Source organism: Struthio camelus, chromosome 3 (genome assembly GCF_040807025.1).
Source record: "Struthio camelus isolate bStrCam1 chromosome 3, bStrCam1.hap1, whole genome shotgun sequence".
NCBI classification, from domain to species: Eukaryota; Metazoa; Chordata; class Aves; order Struthioniformes; family Struthionidae; genus Struthio; species Struthio camelus.
The window spans coordinates 532,894-550,112 of record NC_090944.1 but is presented as its reverse complement, the minus strand read 5'-3'; the positions used below and the strand labels follow the sequence as shown (position 1 = coordinate 550,112).

At 56.9% G+C, this 17,219-nt stretch overlaps 1 protein-coding gene across 3 annotated transcripts; it reads right to left on the bottom strand.

Annotated features, from left to right (window-relative positions):
• Positions 1–3,085: 3,085 nt before the first annotated feature.
• FNDC4 (fibronectin type III domain containing 4) lies at positions 3,086–15,551 on the bottom strand. 3 transcript variants are annotated; one of them, XM_068936549.1, is made up of 6 exons: positions 15,380–15,551; positions 9,927–10,042; positions 9,183–9,387; positions 8,193–8,282; positions 6,769–6,902; positions 3,086–4,799 (listed from the first exon to the last, which is right to left on the bottom strand). In XM_068936549.1, the coding sequence occupies exons 1-6, from the start codon at positions 15,450–15,452 to the stop codon at positions 4,764–4,766; spliced, it is 654 nt and encodes a 217-aa protein (XP_068792650.1). In that variant the 5' UTR covers positions 15,453–15,551; the 3' UTR covers positions 3,086–4,763. The 3 variants fall into 3 exon arrangements, with proteins under 3 accessions (XP_068792650.1, XP_068792652.1, XP_068792651.1); XM_068936550.1 differs by having other exon boundaries at positions 4,619–4,796; positions 15,380–15,531; XM_068936551.1 differs by lacking the exon at positions 15,380–15,551 and having other exon boundaries at positions 9,183–9,430; positions 9,927–10,015.
• Between the last annotated feature and the right edge of the window lie 1,668 nt (positions 15,552–17,219).

Here is a 17,219-nt window from a genome sequence, read left to right as displayed (position 1 = left end):
GGGTTCTAGGTGCTGCGCCTTTGCAGCACTGGCTGCAGTGAGGCCTCCTGGCCCACGGCGAGGGCTGAGGTGTGCCTGAGGCAGCTGACAAGCAGTCTGCAGCCACCCTTGGCCTCTGGTGCCCTCCTTGGCTGCCTGCCCTGAGGGAGCCATTCCCCCTGTGCCACAGGCCAGCAGGGCCTACGGTGGCCCTTGTCCTTCTATCCGGGGGGAGCTTGCCCAGGCTAGCGCAAGCATTGTCTGCGTGGACCAGAGCTGACGTATGAGCAGGCTGAGGCCAGGCAGCCACGAGCCCTCTGTGCCAGCAGGCTTCATCCTATTCTTCTCTCTCCCCACGTGCCTGCTCTATCCTGGGGTGCCTTGGCCCTGCTCTACCCCTGGCTGTGGCCTGGAGACATTGGTAAGTCACGTGCTTTGTTTCAGTCCCAGAGCAGAGGAGGCTGCAGCCAGCAGGATGCCTGATTTGTCCTGCAGGTGTGGTGTTTGTAGCTGCTTCCTGGCCTTGCTGCTGGGTTCCTGTCATGTTGCGACATTGTTCCCCTTCTGAGGCTGGTGATGCTGCCAGGCCTCCTCGGCCCCAAACCCAGCTGGCCAATGCTCTCTGTGTGCGGTTTGGAGCTGGTCTCCGGAGGAATGCTGTAGCAGGCATCATGAGAAGGGTTGGGCCTCTGTGGGGCAGTCAAGACCTGGGTATGGTTTCCTCACCTGTGGATTTGCATGTTTGAGCCCTGGTCTCCTGCCTTTCTTCCCACAGCAGAGGGCTTGTTAGGGAGAGCAGGTCCTTGTCAGGCCCTTTCAGGTTTCCACACTCGGAGCTGGTTGACCTGGTGGTTTTGTGGGTTTAACAGCTCTTGGTGTGGCTTCCAGCCCCATGTTGAACCAGGCTAACCGCTTGGCATCTGTGAGGTCCTGCAGCTGAGTGCTGCAGTTAGTGGGGGGTGTGGGGGTGGAGGTGTGTGTGTATGTGTGTGTACAACACTGCTGCTAACCGTGGCACATGTTGATTGCTTCAGAGGCCCCTTGCTGTTGTGATGGGAATAATTGCTCTTTCTCTACCAACTCCTGCCACTTGGAAGGGCAGTCGGTCACATTTCCAGGTGGAGGCAGGCCAGGCTGCTTAACTGTCTTTCTCCTTGCTGTGGCTGGACTATGCTGTCCTCTCAACTTTTGACAGGGGCTGGACCAGAAACACATGCACTAGTCTAGACACAGGCACCCAGCCACTTTGTGCCAAGGCACAGTTTAAATCATTAGTCCTGCTCTAATAATTTCTATTCTTCTTTTGGAAGAAGGGCAAGAAGCAGTGCAATGGACCTGCTGAGCAGGGCAGCAGTGGTCTTGGTAAGCTGTCCCAGTGCTTCCCCACAGTCCTTGCCTACAACTACCAGCTAGCTCCCCTTGCTGTGCATGGGCAGAAACGTGCACATGTGACACTAGGGCTGGTTCCCTTGTATGTACTGTGACAGCATTTCTGCTACCCTGCTAGTGTGACAGCGAGCCACCAGGTCCTTCTCACCTTGTCACGAGTGGTTTTCCTTGTGTTCTGGTCGCAGTTGCATAGGCACATCAGGATATGCAGTTGCTGCTGTGTGTTCCTTGCTGTGGCTATGTTGAACACCACAGCCCTGCACGGTTTCACCAACAACTGGTTCATCACCTGCTGTGTGCTAATGCTTTCCAAAATGGTTTCTTAAAATGGCCTCTTAAAATGGTTTCGATGGGTTTGCGCTGTATGTGCCATGCAGTCCATTCCTTGTGCAACTGCATTACAGCTCAATGCCAGTGTTAGCAGTGGGTGTCATGGGCAGAGCAACCCAGAGGCCCTTGCAGCTGCAGTGGCAACTCCAGGCAGTGCTAGGCGCTGGTGCTGCAGTGTCTCGGTGTGCAGGGCCCAAGCAGGCAACAATGTCTATGAGTCCCTGGGCTTCACCTGCAACCACCACCACCACCACCCTGCCCCCGGCCCTGACCCCATGGCCCATGGTTGCTGTGTCCCCCACTGGGCTCACTCACTTTTATGCACCTCACATACCACCTTTGTCTGGCACTGCTGCTGTCTCTTCCATGCAGTGTTTGTCTCTGTAGCTCTCCAACCCTGCCTTGGTATGAAAAAGGAGAGTTTGTTGTTGTTTATTTTGCCTCAACACCCAGCCTCGATTTTACACTTCATGTGCCAGACATTTGTGGTCTTTTATTTGCCCACAATCTTGACATATGACTTTTTCCCCTTCTACCTGGCTCCTTGACTCCACTGTGCAGTTTACACTACTTTGTTTCTGTGCATGCACCTTTGGTCTGTTTAAAGCCTTCATGATAGAAGGGATGTGTCCACGGTGACCCACTGGGATAGCACCAGAGCTTTATTTTTTTTTTTTTAAACAAACAATTTTTTTTGTGTTGCCCTGACATTCCTAATTATTTAATGTACCTCCCCTACAAACAAAAATAAGCTGTTAAAGCAAGATGGTTTGGCATAAAGTTACCTCTTCTCTGGCACTATGACTGTGTTCCCTGCAGCCTGAGTTACAGCACTGCACAGCAGGACTTGGACCCCACTCTGAAGGTGCTTTTGCTTCTCAAAGCCTCTGTGCCATCCTGGACCCCTTGCCTCACCTGACTGCGAAGCAGCACAGCCCTCTCCTGCCAGCAGCCTGCTGCCATCTGGCCTCATCATCCTTCCCAGCCCTGCTGCCAGGACGTCTCCCTACAGCAGCAGACTCCCTACATCCCATTTAATGTGTGCAAAGAAAGCATTTGTGGTGCCATCCTCAAAGGAAATGGTCTGCAACTGCTCTGCACCTACTTATATTAATCCAGCAGCACAACATTGCCCAGCCTGCAGCACTGGCACCCCCCCCTCAAAGGCCAGAGAGAGATGCGGGACAGCCTGGGGGAACCTACTCCAGCAAAACACATGCCCCCTGACACCTCCGGCAAGAACAGGTCTCCCTCTAAGATGAGTACACAGAAGGGCAAGAAGCATCGGTGAACACGAACACACACGTGCGCGCACGCACACACACACACACGCTCTCTTTCTCTCTCAGTTGCACCAACCCGCAACTCTGTAGGAACAATGCTGCCATTAAGCCAGAATGCTTTTATTGAAAAGACCCTGCCACAGAGAGTTGCTTACCCTACCCCTTCCCCACCTAGTTCTGCAGCAGGAGTTGAGCAGCACCCAGAAGGAAGAGTCCTGAAAGTGCTTTGCTGGGAGGTTTATTCCTGGAAGACGCTGGATCCTGTGATGCTTGAATCTGGGGGCTGCAGGGCCAGCACCCCAGCTCAGTTGCACACCATAGAGCAGAGAGCAGCAAGGCCACCAGCTGCCATCTCTGCTCCTCGTGTCCCCCCTCAGCAGGAGGGCATGACTGGGCCAGGCATCACCAGGCCTCGGCCTCCGACACAGAGCAGTGCCGATACCCAGTGACAGACTTCTGCCTGCAAGTGCTGGGGAGCACACAAACATGGTCCAGATGCCACCTCTTCCCCAGCCTAAGTGTGGTCAACGGCTCATGCTATCCTTGCATGGCCAAGCAGATCGGACAGGTTGTAGAGCTACAGAGGTCCACCAGCTCTGGGCATTCACAGCCAGCCCTTTCCCACAGGTCTGTGTTGCACCAGCCAGCCTGGGGCAGGACACAGGGCCAGCTCCAGGAGAGAGCATCAGCAGTGACCATGCACCAGCAGGACAGAAGGGGTCAGGAGCAGGACGCGATGCTGCCGGAGCTGGGGCTGTCCCCAGAGCAGTGATGGGCTCCACAGTGCACATCCTGCTGAGCCAGTCGAGACCTTGCTGGGTCTCACTACACCATCTCTAGGCAGCACCAGCATCACGCAGCTCACAGGGTGCTCAGCAGCTCCCCCACAAATAGCTTGAGCTTGCCAGGACTGATTTTCCTACTGGGGAAATAGCAATACCGCAGCCTCGCCCTCACCCTGTCTGCCCCCATAGCCCTGTGGGGCTCATACCATCCCATAGGGCTGCTCCCCACCTGCTGGCACTCCCTGCCCCAGCTGTGAGCTCTGCAGCCCAGCCAGGTTCTGCAGCACCAATGGCTCATTACGCTCTGTGTCCTCCCCATGGCTGGGAGAGGCCTTGGGAGCCCACCGCACTGCCACAACTGGGTGCAGAGGAGCCCCATGCCCCAGCAGGGACCTGCTGTGCCTACTGGGCCCAGCCCCACAGACAAACCCTCCTGCCACCTCACTGCAATTTCTCTGGTGGCTTTGGGGCAAGCGCCGGCACTGCCCCATCCCCTCCATCTTGGGGCTGAAAGGGGAACCAGCTCTCACCCCTCACAGGCAGCCCTCTGAGCCTGGACACAGCGGCTGAGAGCAGGGCCTGCTCCAGGCTGCCTGCCAGGCAGGAGTCTGGTGTCATGCAGCTGTGCCCAGGCCTTTGACCGAGCTAGTGGACAGGAATGCTGCCTCCCCTTGGGGCTGCAAGGAGCACCAGCCCCTCTGCTCCCCCAGGCGTCCCAACTCCCCGGTTGGGGTTGTGGCTCTCCCTCCTTGCTCAGCTCCTTGCTCCTCAGTGGCAGGGGAGCACGGCCAGGCACGCAGGATAGCTGGGGCCACGCACTGCATGCACGGCTCCATGCACGTCCCCAGACAGGCGCCATTGGGAAAGCGTAAGTTCTGATATGCAGATCTTCGCATGCAGAATGACAGGCTGGGCGCCAATGCTGCCTCTTCTTCCCAGGCCTGCTTTCGGCTCTGACAGGATGTCCAGGACCCCAGATGCCAAGCTGGTGCTGCACTTACACCTCGATAATATTGACAGAGGGGGACTTCTTCTATGGGAGAAAAATCTGCTTTAAGGCCCTGCTTTGCTAAGCCCTTGGGATGCAGGCCCTGCAGCAGAGTCCCCTGCCTACTCTGGCAGGCATCAAGACCAGCAGACCTCCTCCGCAAAGGGGCTGCCAGCTGCAGCTGAGCCCTCTGTCCTAGGCAAGGGTTTGGGTGCTGCAGCAGAGACCTGGCTTCAGCATCTCCCTAAGCAGACCAAGAGGACCAACTCTGAAACACCAGGAGATGGAGCCCTTTGCACTGAGCTGCCCTCCTGGGCAAGTAACTCAGCTACATCATCCTGCCTCACCCCAGGTGAGCCCCATCAACCACACTGCACCCCACTCCCTAGGAAACCCTTCTGCCCTCTGCTAGCCCTAATGCTCCCAGGTGAACCAGGCATCCTGCCCCACGTTCTCTGCCTCCAGGGCCTGCAAACCTCTGACAGTAGACTTCTGCCCCATCCTAGTGGTAGCTGTGCTACACCCGATGCCCTTGGACAGGAGACAGGTGCAGATCTCAGAGCAGAAAAAGTAACTGAGGGGTTAGGAGGACAGTGTGTGATGACAGGAGTGGAAGGACAGAAGAGGCCTGCTGAATGCCAGGCACATCCCATGACAGCTCTGGAGTACACTAAGGGAATTAAAGGCTGCATGCAGTGAGGTGGATTTTCTCACTGTCTCAAGCAGGAACCTTCCTTTACACTAAAAAGTCTCTGTTCACTTAATAGCACAGCAGATAAGTGAATTCAGAGAAGCTGCTGGGAAGGGAAGGGGACCTGCCTGCTGCACGTGCATTCTCTAGCTCAGCCTGAGCCCAACGAAGCAGGGTGCGGGAGGGTGAAAGTCCTCGTGGCCATATTTTGTAACAGGGCTCAGTCCAAGAGCTGCACTGCTGTCTGCTACTTTACAGCAGTTTTTTTCCTGAAGCCAGTAGGGGAAGGGGATACAGAGCATAATTACATCACTACCCTTTCTTTCCTATGCTTTCTTTCCAGTTTTGTAATCAAGGACTGCGAGGATAAACTTGCAGTACTGTCACTTGCAAGAATGCCAGGAATCTGGTGAACACAAAGAGACACACTCAGGTACAACAGCCCTGTGTAGGTGAAGATCTTAGTGGGCAGCAGGAAGGGCTTGTACACCTGCTTTTGTGGTCCAGTATGAGTGGGGTCAGTTTGGAGGAGGGATCCAAAAGGAGGGATGCTTTGGCAAGGAGTAATTGGGGAGCTGCATAATGTAGAGGAGGAGAGAGGACTGGGGGTTTGAGGTCCAAACAAGGAAGTTTCTGCCCCCGACATCTGCTGGGAACCAAGGAGACATGGAAGCAGAGGGGCAGATGGGCCACACAGAAAGTGGAGTTGGCACCACTGACAGAGGAGGTAGATGAGAAGCCTAATGCAAAGTCCCATCACAGCATGCGCACCAGGATTATAAATCACTGTCCTTGTCAGGCATCAAAGGGAGAAGAGCCAGATGAATGGGCCGCTCTCTTCCCACCCAAAACCTGTCACAGTCACTGCATCGGAATGGGGAGAGGGCTCTGGGGTCCTTCCCAAGAATGACCCATGTGTTGATGGCCTCGAATAGGCCCCAGTGAAGGCTGAACCACAGGAACAGCAGCCCAACTTGGCTGCCTCCTACCTGAACGGGCCCAAACCAGACCCTTCAATGGGATGCAGAAGACGTGCAGCCTTGGAGGGGCACAGTGACAGGGCAAGGTGCTGGCTGGAACAGTGGGAGGACAAAAACCACCCTGCAACATGGGAGCCATTCCAACTGATGTAGCCTGCCCTCCCTTCTGCTGTTTCTTCTGCAACCACCCGCAGGGCGCACACAGCCTCAGCCAGGCCAGAACTCACTGCACTCCTTGGTTTTAGGGGCAAGAGCACAAGCTGGGGCATTTCTGTTTCCACTCCAGCCAGCAACCTATGGTAAGCATTGCACACTGCCCCTCCTGCCAACCTTCCCCACTCACCTTGCTCCGCAACAGCCCTCCAGTAGGCCGCTCTGGCGTGCTGTGCTCTGAGGATGGCTTCGTCTTCTCCTTGTTGTTGTTGGAGTCATTGTCCTTGATGATGTCATACTGTCTGCAGAAGAGGGCAATCACCGCTGCGGAGAGACAAGCAGAGGTGAAGGACTCTACATGGACTGCCCCCTGCCTCCTCTCCCCAGAGCATCCCAGTTGGAGAGCAGCCAGAGGTCCAGGGCATTCCCAGGTGCTGGTCACCCACACCCACCATCTGCACAGGTGCGTCAAGGCAGTCCTCTCCAGCAGCCACCAGGGTATGCACGAGGTGCTCAACAAGTCAATTTTTCAAGGACAAAGGCAGATGTTGAGGCATCCAGAGATAGACAGCCCTCAGGGTCAGTGAGCAGCTGAGTGGGTTTCTGAGCATCTCCAGCAAGGCACTAAACTTACTGCCCTAGCAGTGTGGCCTGGTGCTTGCAGCCCTCAGGAAAGGCAGCCTTTGGCTTTGTCCTGCCCTGCAAACTGATTTGGGGTCACTCTATTAATAGAGTTTTACAGCTCCTGTCCTACACACTGCATGTTCCACATCTTGTGACCCCAGACTCAGGACTCTAAAGCAATGCTTTGAACAGTAATCACTAGATGTGTTTGACCCATTCGATCCACAGGTGTGCTATGACAGCCACCTGCAGACTGGATCTGATTTCTCCCCCTTGGTACTCTGACATACCAATTTGCACTGGGGGTGCAATTACCAGGAGCCATTTTGTGTTTTCCTCCAGTGCACTATAAAAGTGTTCAGAGCCAGGAAAAGGAGAGACTTCTGCAAGATATCACTAGAAAATCCTCATTTACTGCACAGGGGGTAGGAGACAAATGAATTCCTATTCACAGAAGCTGTGTGTGTGACCAGTCAGGAGCTGCCTGTTATCCCCTAAACTTCCTTGCTCCCAGGCAAGCTGCCGTTTCCCAGAGCACTGGCTTTAATCAGGTGCTGTGTAGGAGGAGCTCACACATCTTACAGTTTAAGCAGATTGTGGCACAGCCACTACCAGCCAGCAGCAATGTTATCAAAAAGATGTCAAACAAGCTAAGGTCTGAGTTACATGCTCATTAATGCCAACCGTGGGGCTCCTACCCTGTAATTCTGTATTGCTTGTGTCCCACATTGTCTCTTGCTCTTCCAGCATAGCAACCAGGCCAGCCAGGCCATGTGCTCCAGGCTGTCACTGTGTGCAGTGGTGGCTGCAGATCCTCTTCACACCCTGGCTTGCTGGCTCAAGCTCCTACAGCAACTCCATGGACTCGCTGGGAAGGAGGATGCCAACCCCGTATCTATATTCCTCTGCACCTTCCGAGCCCCACCTTCTTTGCGGACTACACATCATGTCCCTGTACCAACCCGCTGGGACGTTGCTTACAGCACTTACCTGCCCACATGAGCAGCACAGCCACAATGATGATAATCTCGCCTGTCTGCAGCTGCCTGTCCTTGTCCAGCCCTTCCATGGTGATGTCACCTGTGGAGAAGAGCACATGGCAGGGCTGACAGCAGTCACCCTCCCACCAACACCTACTCCATGGACCAGCAATACTCAAGCATCTGAGAAGGAGCTCCTTATGATGGAGGCCCACCTCCCACGCCCCCAGACAAGAGCAGGTACAAGATGACACCTTGCCTGGGGAGAGGACATACAGCATGTGGCTGACCTGTGTCAAACCATTCTCCCTGCCAAAGGATATCAGGGATCCCAAAAGTTTGTGCAAGCTCAAGCGAGGACTTCACAATGCATGGAAAGGGAATTCATCAACTCCACGTTACTCACTACATGGGGAATAGGACAGACTGGGAAGGCTCTGAGTTGAAAAGAATATCGTGGAAAGTATCCTATGTACTTGCCCTGTTATACTCTTCCCAAGTCACTGGCTTAGGTTTAGTGCTGGAGGCAGGCTCCCAGGCCTGATGGACCCAATCTGGGCATTGTCTCTCTTGGATTCATGATCAGCATTTAGAAGACCCCGAGGCAAGAGGCACAATGTGGATGTGAGGGGGAAAGGGGATGGTGGGGTTCTGGTGTTTGTTCTTCGGTAGCTTGCAGGCTGGGAGATCAGAGAGCCCCAGTTCTCTGATCAGAACTCAATATTTGTTTCCTACAGACAGCAGTTTAGATGTGCTGGCCACAGCCTGCTTAGCTGGATAGGCTGCCAAAACCTGGGATAGAAGGGCAGTAAGTCAGGGTTTGGGGGCATTATCATGAGCATAGTGGACACAACAGTAGTCTGTACAACCCTGCTACCATGCAGTCTGCTGCCCAGGGCAACATCTTCCTGTCTGCTGTATCCCTGCCTCACGCAGTGTGGAGATCTCCAGGCATGGTGTCACCACTGGCACCCGGGCGAGCTGGCAGGAGCTGCCTCACCTTGGTTGGAGCTGTTGGAGGGGAGGCGGTCAGTCTCCTTCAGTGTCCGGAAGTGGACACGCTTGCTGGCCTGGCTTTCCCCATACAGGCCAATGCTCTGCACTTGGATGATGTAATCAGCATCTTCTGCCAAGTCCCACAGCACGCAGGCCCTGTTGGTGGTATTCACCTCCCGGATGAAGCGCTGCATCTGTCCATCCTGCCGCTGCCAGAGCGAAGAGCGGTCATCCCCCAGAGGCTGTTCCCAGCTGCACCAGACACAGGCCCTGTCTGCAGGGCTGTGCTGGGCACATTGCCCATGATCCTCCCTTCCCAGGTACTCGTCCATCCCTGGGGTGGGCCAGGCTGGTCAGCACTTTGCTATGCAGCATCCCTGCAAAGCCCACCATTCAGGCACCTCCATGAGAAGCTCCCACCACCTGGGGCTGTGGAGGTGGAGCAAGGTAGGCAAAGAAGGGTAACATCAAGGCTGGAGTGCTGCCCTTACGGAGGGAAATCCCAGGGAAGCCCTTGGAAGGACAGCTGCCCACAACGCACCCATGGTCTGGTCCCTCCCACCAGGATAGAGGTCTCAGATGTGGCACCCTGGCAAGGGGTCCCAACAGGAAGGGTGGTCTCAGGCAGGTGCCAGAGGAGCTCCAAACTGTGGCAAAAGCCAGGGCAGACACAAGAGCGTGCTGGTAATCAGTGTGTGTGTGTGGGGGGGGGGGGTTCCCCAACCCCCTGGGGACAGAGCCTGGATACCTGCTGTAAGATGGCATAGCCGATGACCACATCTCCTTCGGGGACATCCCACGAGACAGTGGCAGAGTTGGCCTTCAGCTGCGTCACAGTCACGTTGACAGGGGATGGTGGCCTGTCTGCGTGAGCCAGGGATGGACCAAAACAGGGCACAGGAAAGAGGCAAGGAAGATCTCTCAGAACACGTGCTTACCCCTGCACCCCACCATGCAGGGCCATCCCCAACACCTGCCCACAGCAGCAGGCGCGCCAGGGCTACAGAGAGCAGCTTTTCTGGCAGGTCTGTCCCCAGGAGAGAAGCAGCACAGCAGGTCAGGAGGCTGAGCCCCCACTAGCAGGTGATGTGCACGGCACGGCGCTCACCAGGCTGGGTGGCAGCTGCCTACGGTGCAGCGGGGTGCAGGCAGAGCCATTTCCTACCTGCACAGGTGCCCCTCTATGGCATGATTTGGCAGTGTTTGCTTGCTGCCCAGGGCTCCTACCTGCCTGGCTGCTGGCGAGAAACATGCTCACTGCATACCTTGCCCCTGCACTGTCCCATGGCGGAGAAGGAACACAAGCTCAGGAGGCATCTGCCTGACTGGCTCTTCCCCAGAGAGCCTGCTTGCAGGGCAGACACGGCCCAATGTGTGCAATACATGTTCCATGAAAAAGGAGTTAGTAGTGCTGACCACATACAGCAGTGTAGGCTGCCAGACCCAGCTTGGGACATGAAGGGCCTGGCAAGCTCCTTCTGCCTTGCAGACATTGTAATGGGAAATGCTCAGAGGCCTGTTCTGAGCAACAAAGCATTACACAGTGTAAGAGACCATCAGGGCAATTTAACTAGTCCCTGTGATTAAAAACACATACAGAGAAAAGCCCTTACAGCCAGTCTCAGAGCATTGCAGTGGCTCTGCCATCAGACAGGAGGATGACATTCACATCAGCTCTCCATGAGGACAGCTGCTTACGGTCTGAGGTACCTTCACGGTCGAGCAGGACGCTGCTGCTCAGACGTTAGTCTGCTGGAAGGTTTACTGCATTCAGCTCCAGCAATAGCAGAAGCTGGGTGGCCTGACATGACCTGCTTCTGCTCAGTCCAGGCAGGTACTAGAAGTCTTTGTTGGCAGGCAAGTCCCACGTTTCTGTAGGGTCCAGAGAGTCCAAACACACCCTACATTAAAGCAATTCTACATCAAGACTGTGATGGTAAAATCAGGCTCCTCCAAGCTCTGGGGCTGCCCTGTGGATGCGCACATCACAGATGCCTGGCACACCACCCAGAACTGCGTAGGCAGCAGCACAGACACAGTATTTATATATCAGCTGTGACAGAAAAATGGGGCAGCTTGGAATAAACACACTATGCAACTCAATCTGGCCATCTCATCTGCCTGGCATTACTCTCTGCTCTAGAGCAGGGAGGAAAGCCCAACACAGAGAGCAGAGGACAGAGCTGACTTTCCCAGCAGTGCAATGCCGGGGACTGTAAAGCTGGCTGCAGCGAGGCAGCAACACTCAGTCATTGCTGTCCTGTGAGAAGCTGGTCTGATTGTCCCACAGTTTGTACCAGTATCATTGAGAGATTTACACAGTACTAACTAGGACCATGGCAGAGTCCTACACAGTTACACGGACCTGCACACAAAGCCTTCTGCCTGAAAATTAGACACTGGAGTGCACAAAAAAAGACACAGAGGCTGCTGTTCCTGTGTCCTCTCTCTCTGTAAACAAGACAGTGTCCTTCTACAGGCTGCAAGCATGGCACAAGTTCAATGTTGTGATTTATACTGGGAAGACAGAGCCCTGGAGGGCAATGGAGAACAGGAAAAAAGACGACAGTAACCAAACTAAAAAAACCAATAAGTGATAGGGAAAGGTCATTTCTGCAGGTCAGCTGTTAAAATGTATTCATTTGTATTTGAATATATCCAGCTACATAACCAGGAAAAGGCTGCAATTCCCTCTCTGGGAGACATAGGACTGTGGTCTGCCAAGGATGACTAAGATGGACAGGAAGGTCACTCACAGAGCCCAAAAAGAAGCTCCCAGAGAGACACTGGGGCTGAGTAAGTCACCACCAGGTGATACTGTCAGTGAAGACAACACTAACAAGGACACCACTTCTGACCAGAAGGCTGAGGAACTGGACAGAATTCAAAGATACTCAGGTATCTTTTTTTCCCCATGGAGTTCGTGTCTCCTTAGAGTTTTGCCAGTGAGGATCCTGTTCATCAAATACATGTCTAACCAGTGAGAGAGGGTGCCTGAGACACGTCCATATCTGCACACCCCATTCTTCCACAAGCCAACAGGGAAACAGGCTGAGCAGAGCTGCGGTCCCAAACCTGGCCATTGACTGGGGCCCATGTATTCTCTGCATACTGGAGCTGAGCTCCACATGGATGTGCTCTGACTTTCTGGTCCAGCCATGGCCAGTGCTGCACAACCAACAGCTGAGCTGCAGTCAGTACCCTGTCAGCTAGCAAATATCCACTCTTTTGCACTCTTCCAGGCAGAAGAATTTGAAGAAAAGGTCTGTTACCTGCAACATTCATCCCTGCCTTTAGGAGTAAGAGAGATGGTTGTCCAAGGCTATCACTACACTAGTAAATGTAACGGGGTCAGAAACGGTTCAGGAATCTAGTGATCTCTACCACTGGATTAAAATGGTCCCTGGACTTCTTTGGCCTGAAGCAGCCAGCATGCACCCAAACCACTCTTGGGCATGGCTCAGGAGCTAGCACAAATCATTCATGGTTCCTAATAGGTAGCACTGATGTGCTCCCCCTCTCTGGAAGTCAAGAGTTTAGTGCTATGGATGTAGCTAGACTTTGCCAGCTGGCCTCAGGCCAAGAACAGGACCTAGCGCTTCACAGGATGCATCTACACTAATAAATTAAGTAGCTTTTTACATCTAACAGAATGGAAAAGGGTCTGAGCATGTCCAAAGTGGGTGGTTTGGCTTCCCATACTTTTAAGTGGACTTAGGGAAATTAAAACTAGGGTCTGAGATCTCCGCAACGTGAAAGTCAGTGGATGAAGCCAGTAGCAGGCTCCCTGCTCCGCACAGGAATTTTCTGGGCTTCTGCAGGGAGCTTAGCCTGGCCCAGCCCAGCTTTTCAGGCTGGGGATGCTGAGATGTGGCTCTGGGGCCGAGTCATTCTCTGATTCGAGAAAAAGAACACTGCACTGATCCATGAGCCGTGCTGTTGAGCCCACACGGGGCTGGGAGTATTGCTTGAACTGTACTTAGCTATAGCACGCACAGGCCCTTTGTAAGGACCTGTACTCACTGGTAACACCAGTGTGACCCAGGGTGGGTACCACCCTGATATGAAACTACAAAGGGAGTACAACTAGAGCCAGCAGGCTTTGCTCTAACACCCAGAGACAGTCTCCAAATGCCCCAGCTTGACAGAGAAGAGGGTGAGAGCATACAGGGCAGAGCCACAGCGGGCATGGCTGGTCAGACCTCTTGTGTTGTAAACATGCCTCTTGCAGGCTCCAGGCAGACAGACCTGAACCTGTGTGACTGTAAGAGCTGAAGGCATCCAGGCTGCAGTTCTTCATGGGGGAAAATCAGTGTCACTTGGTCAGTTTGCAAATGACGCTGTGAAGATGTTTCTGAGCACAAAGGATTTGCACACCTAGCAGGAAGAGACAGGAAAAAATCTAATAGCAGAAACTGAAACTAGAGAAATTTACCCTAGAAACAAGGTGCTATGTTTAGCCCCCCAAAGATGTGTGAGATGAGACCTCTTTGGAAGTCCTTAGGACAAGACCTCCAAAGCATAGATCACACCATAGAAAGCTTTCCATATTATCCCTGCATCAAACCTATTGTTCTTCAGCCTGCTCTATAGCCGAGGTCAAAGCAGGCTTATGCCAGATCTGCTGCTGTAAAGATCTGTGAATGCAATGGCTCCAAAAAATTTACAGGCTGAAACCAACTATTAAAAACGTTCCTGTAAAACCAAGCTCCTCCAATACCCCACTAGGCTCTCCGGGAAAAGCATGCCACAGTTAAGCCCTGCCCAATGCATTAATCACTAATGATTCTGCATCATTTATAAGTTATTCTGCTTGCGCTTTTGATTAAAGTCATATTAACAAGTGGGCACCATCACAGGAAGAGCAATCATTTATGGCCTGATGCACCTTTTTCTAGAGTCAATACAGCAATACAGTTCTTTCAGGCCTGCCAAAGAGGTGGGAATAGTTGGTTCTGCGCCTTGGATATGGCAGCACTGCAGGCTGAGGTTGGGCGGCAGGGAGGGCTGGCCTGTGGACAGCTGAGCATTGGACTAGATCTGCCCCACAACCCGGCCCAGTAGGCTGGAGAAGGGGCCGAACAGATGCCCCTCAGGATTGGCACTGGCAGATGTGGCTGCACAGGGACAAGGCAGAGCCCCACTGGTGTCCTCCCCAGCCTGCTGTGACTCCCGAGATGAGGACCTCGCCTGCCCCTTGGCCCATGCCCTTGGGACCAATGCTCAAGGGCACCCAGATTTTTGTCCAACATCCCTGCAATGGGGAGGCAAGTGTCAGACTGCACATCTAAAAATAAGTGGCCCCTTTTTACAACTCTAACCATTTCTTCCTGAATCCGGCAGGCCCTGGAGATCATACTTTGCAAGGAGACTGCCAAGGGACACAAGGCCAAGCACAGAATGAAGCAGTTGATTTCTATCATGGCAGGAGATTAACAGAACATGTCTGATACTGGTAATTTAATTTAATACATCAGTAACCTGACAAGGGGCAAACAGAGAGGCAGCAGAAGGCTGCCGCTGACACAGGACGTTCAGAGGCCGTGGGAAGGAGGGACAGAGGCACCCTAGGTGACCTCAGCATCAACAAGTGCCAACGGGGAGAAAGAAAGTCAACGAGGCGGGAACGCACGTGGCAACGCTAACCGCAGCGACGGGCTGCACGTGCAGCGCCGAGCATCCCGGCCCGGAGGACCGGCTGGCTCCCTGGGGACCGCGGCTCTGGCGAAAGCGGGAAACAGGCTCCCCTGCGCGGGGAGATGCAGGGGCTGGTCTCCCCCGCTGCCTCACGCGGAGGTGCGAGGCTTCGCGAGCCAAGGGCGCAGGCAGCCATCCGGGGTTGCGGGGGCAGCGCCGGGCCGGGCCCGCTCCGGGCCGGGCCGGGCCCGCCGAGGCTCGGGGAGCGGCCAAAGGGCCGGCCGGCCCCAGGGCCGCGACAGCCGGCCACCGGGGTGCCCGGGGACGGCGGGGCCAGGCGGAGCGGCAGGGGAAGGCCCCCCGCCGGCCGGGCCGGGCCGTCTCCCGCCCCGGAGGGGAAGGCGAGGGCGGCCCGGCGGGACCGGCCCGAGCCTGGGGAGCGCGCAGGCGCCGCGGCCGCCCCGCCGGAGGAAGGAGCCCGCGGGGCAGCGGGGCCGCCGGCACCCCCGGCCCGCAGCGGCTCGGCCCAGCGCCCCCTTCCCTCGCGCCGCCGCCCGCACTTACTGGCCCGCACGAGGCAGAGGTCGCAGCTGAAGAGCACCAGGACGGGGCTGAGGTACGCGGAGAACCGGGCCATGGCGGCGGGCCCGGCGCGGCCCTGCCACCGGCCCTGGCACCGGCCCTGGCACCGGCCCTGGCACCGGCCGGCGCGGCTGCCTGCGCCGGCGGACGGAGCGGGGCCGAGCCCCGGCCGCAGCGCGGGGGGGCGGGAACGGCCGCCCCGCCCCGCCCCCCGGGCCGGCCCCGCCCCGCCCCCCGGGCCGGCTCCGCCCCGCCCCCCGGGCCGGCTCCGCCCCGCCCCCCGGGCCGGCTCCGCCCCGCCCCCCGGGCCGGCCCCGCCCCGCCCGCCGCCCTGACGGCCCTGCTGAGGCGGCAGCGCGGCCACCCGGGCCGGGCCGGGCCCCGCAACCGCCTGGGGTCGGAGCCCCCACAGCCGCCCCGCGCCCCCACAGCTGCCCCAGGCCAGACGCCACAACCGCCCTGGACCCCACAGCCACCCTGGACCCCACAACTGCCCTGGACCCCACAACTGCCCCAGGCCAGACGCCACAACCGCCCTGGACCCCACAACTGCCCCGGGCCCCCACAGCTGCCCCAGGCCGGACCCCACAACCGCCCTGGACCCCCATAATCGCCCTGGACCCCACAACCGCCCTGGACCCCACAGCTGCCCCGGGCCCTCACAACTGCCCTGGACCCCACAGCCGCCCTGGACACCCACAGCTGCCCCAGGCCAGACCCCACAGCCACCCTGGACCCCACAACCGCCCTGGACCCCACAACCACCCTGGACCGCACTACCACCCCAGGCCAGACCCCACAACCATCCTGGACCCCACAACTGCCCTGGACCGCACAACTGCCCTGGACCACACAACTGCCCCAGACCAGACCCCACAACCACCCTGGACCCCACAGCCGCCCTGGACTGCACAACTGCCCCAGGCCAGATCCCACAACCACCCTGGACCCCACAACCATCCTGGACCGCACAGCCGCCCTGGACCCCACAACTGCCCTGGACCCCACAGCCGCCCTGAACCCCACAACTGCCATGGACCCCACAGCTGCCCCGGGCCCCCACAACTGCCCTGGACTGCACAACCGCCCCAGGCCAGACGCCACAACTGCCCTGGACCCCACAACCGCCCTGGACCCCACAGCCACCCTGGACTGCACTACCGCCCCAGGCCAGACCCCACAGCCGCCCTGGACCCCATATCTGCCCTGGACCCCACAGCCACTCTGGACCCCACAGCTGCCCTGGACCCCACAACCGCCCTGGACCCCACAACCGCCCCAGGACAGATCCTCAGCCGCCCTGAGCCCCCAAAACTGCCCTAGACCCCACAGCCACCCTGGACCCCACAACCGCCCTGGACCCCACAACTGTCCCAGGCCAGACCTCACAACCACCCTGGACCCCACAACCGCCCTGGACCCCCCAGCTGCCCTGGACTGCACAACCGCCCCAGGCCAGACCCCACCGCCGCCCTGGTCCCCACAACTGCCCTGGACCCCACAACTGCCCTGGACCCCAAAACTGCCCTGGACCCCACAGCTGCCCTGGACTGCACAATTGCCCCAGGCCAGATGCCACAACCATCCTGGACCCCACAACCGCCCTGGACCCCACAGCTGCCCCGGGCCCCCACAGCTGCCCCGGGCCAGACCCCGCAACCATGCTGGACCCCACAACTGCCCTGGACCCCACAGCCGCCCTGGACCCCACAACTGCCCCAGACCTCACAACCGCCCCAGGCCAGACCCCACAACCGCCCTGGACCCCACAACCACCCTGGGCCCCCATAGCCACCCTGGGCCCCCACAACTGGCCCAGGCC

Excerpts from the sequence above, each read along its gene's own strand:
- FNDC4 (XM_068936549.1), bottom strand. The coding sequence starts at position 15,452 with ATGGCCCGGTTCTCCGCGTACCTCAGCCCCGTCCTGGTGCTCTTCAGC. Across the intron at positions 8,283-9,182 it reads CTCCAACAGCTCCAACCAAG|GTGACATCACCATGGAAGGG; the intron begins GTGAGGCAGCTC and ends TCTTCTCCACAG. Across the intron at positions 4,800-6,768 it reads GAGGGCTGTTGCGGAGCAAG|AAGAAGTCCCCCTCTGTCAA; the intron begins GTGAGTGGGGAA and ends TTTCTCCCATAG.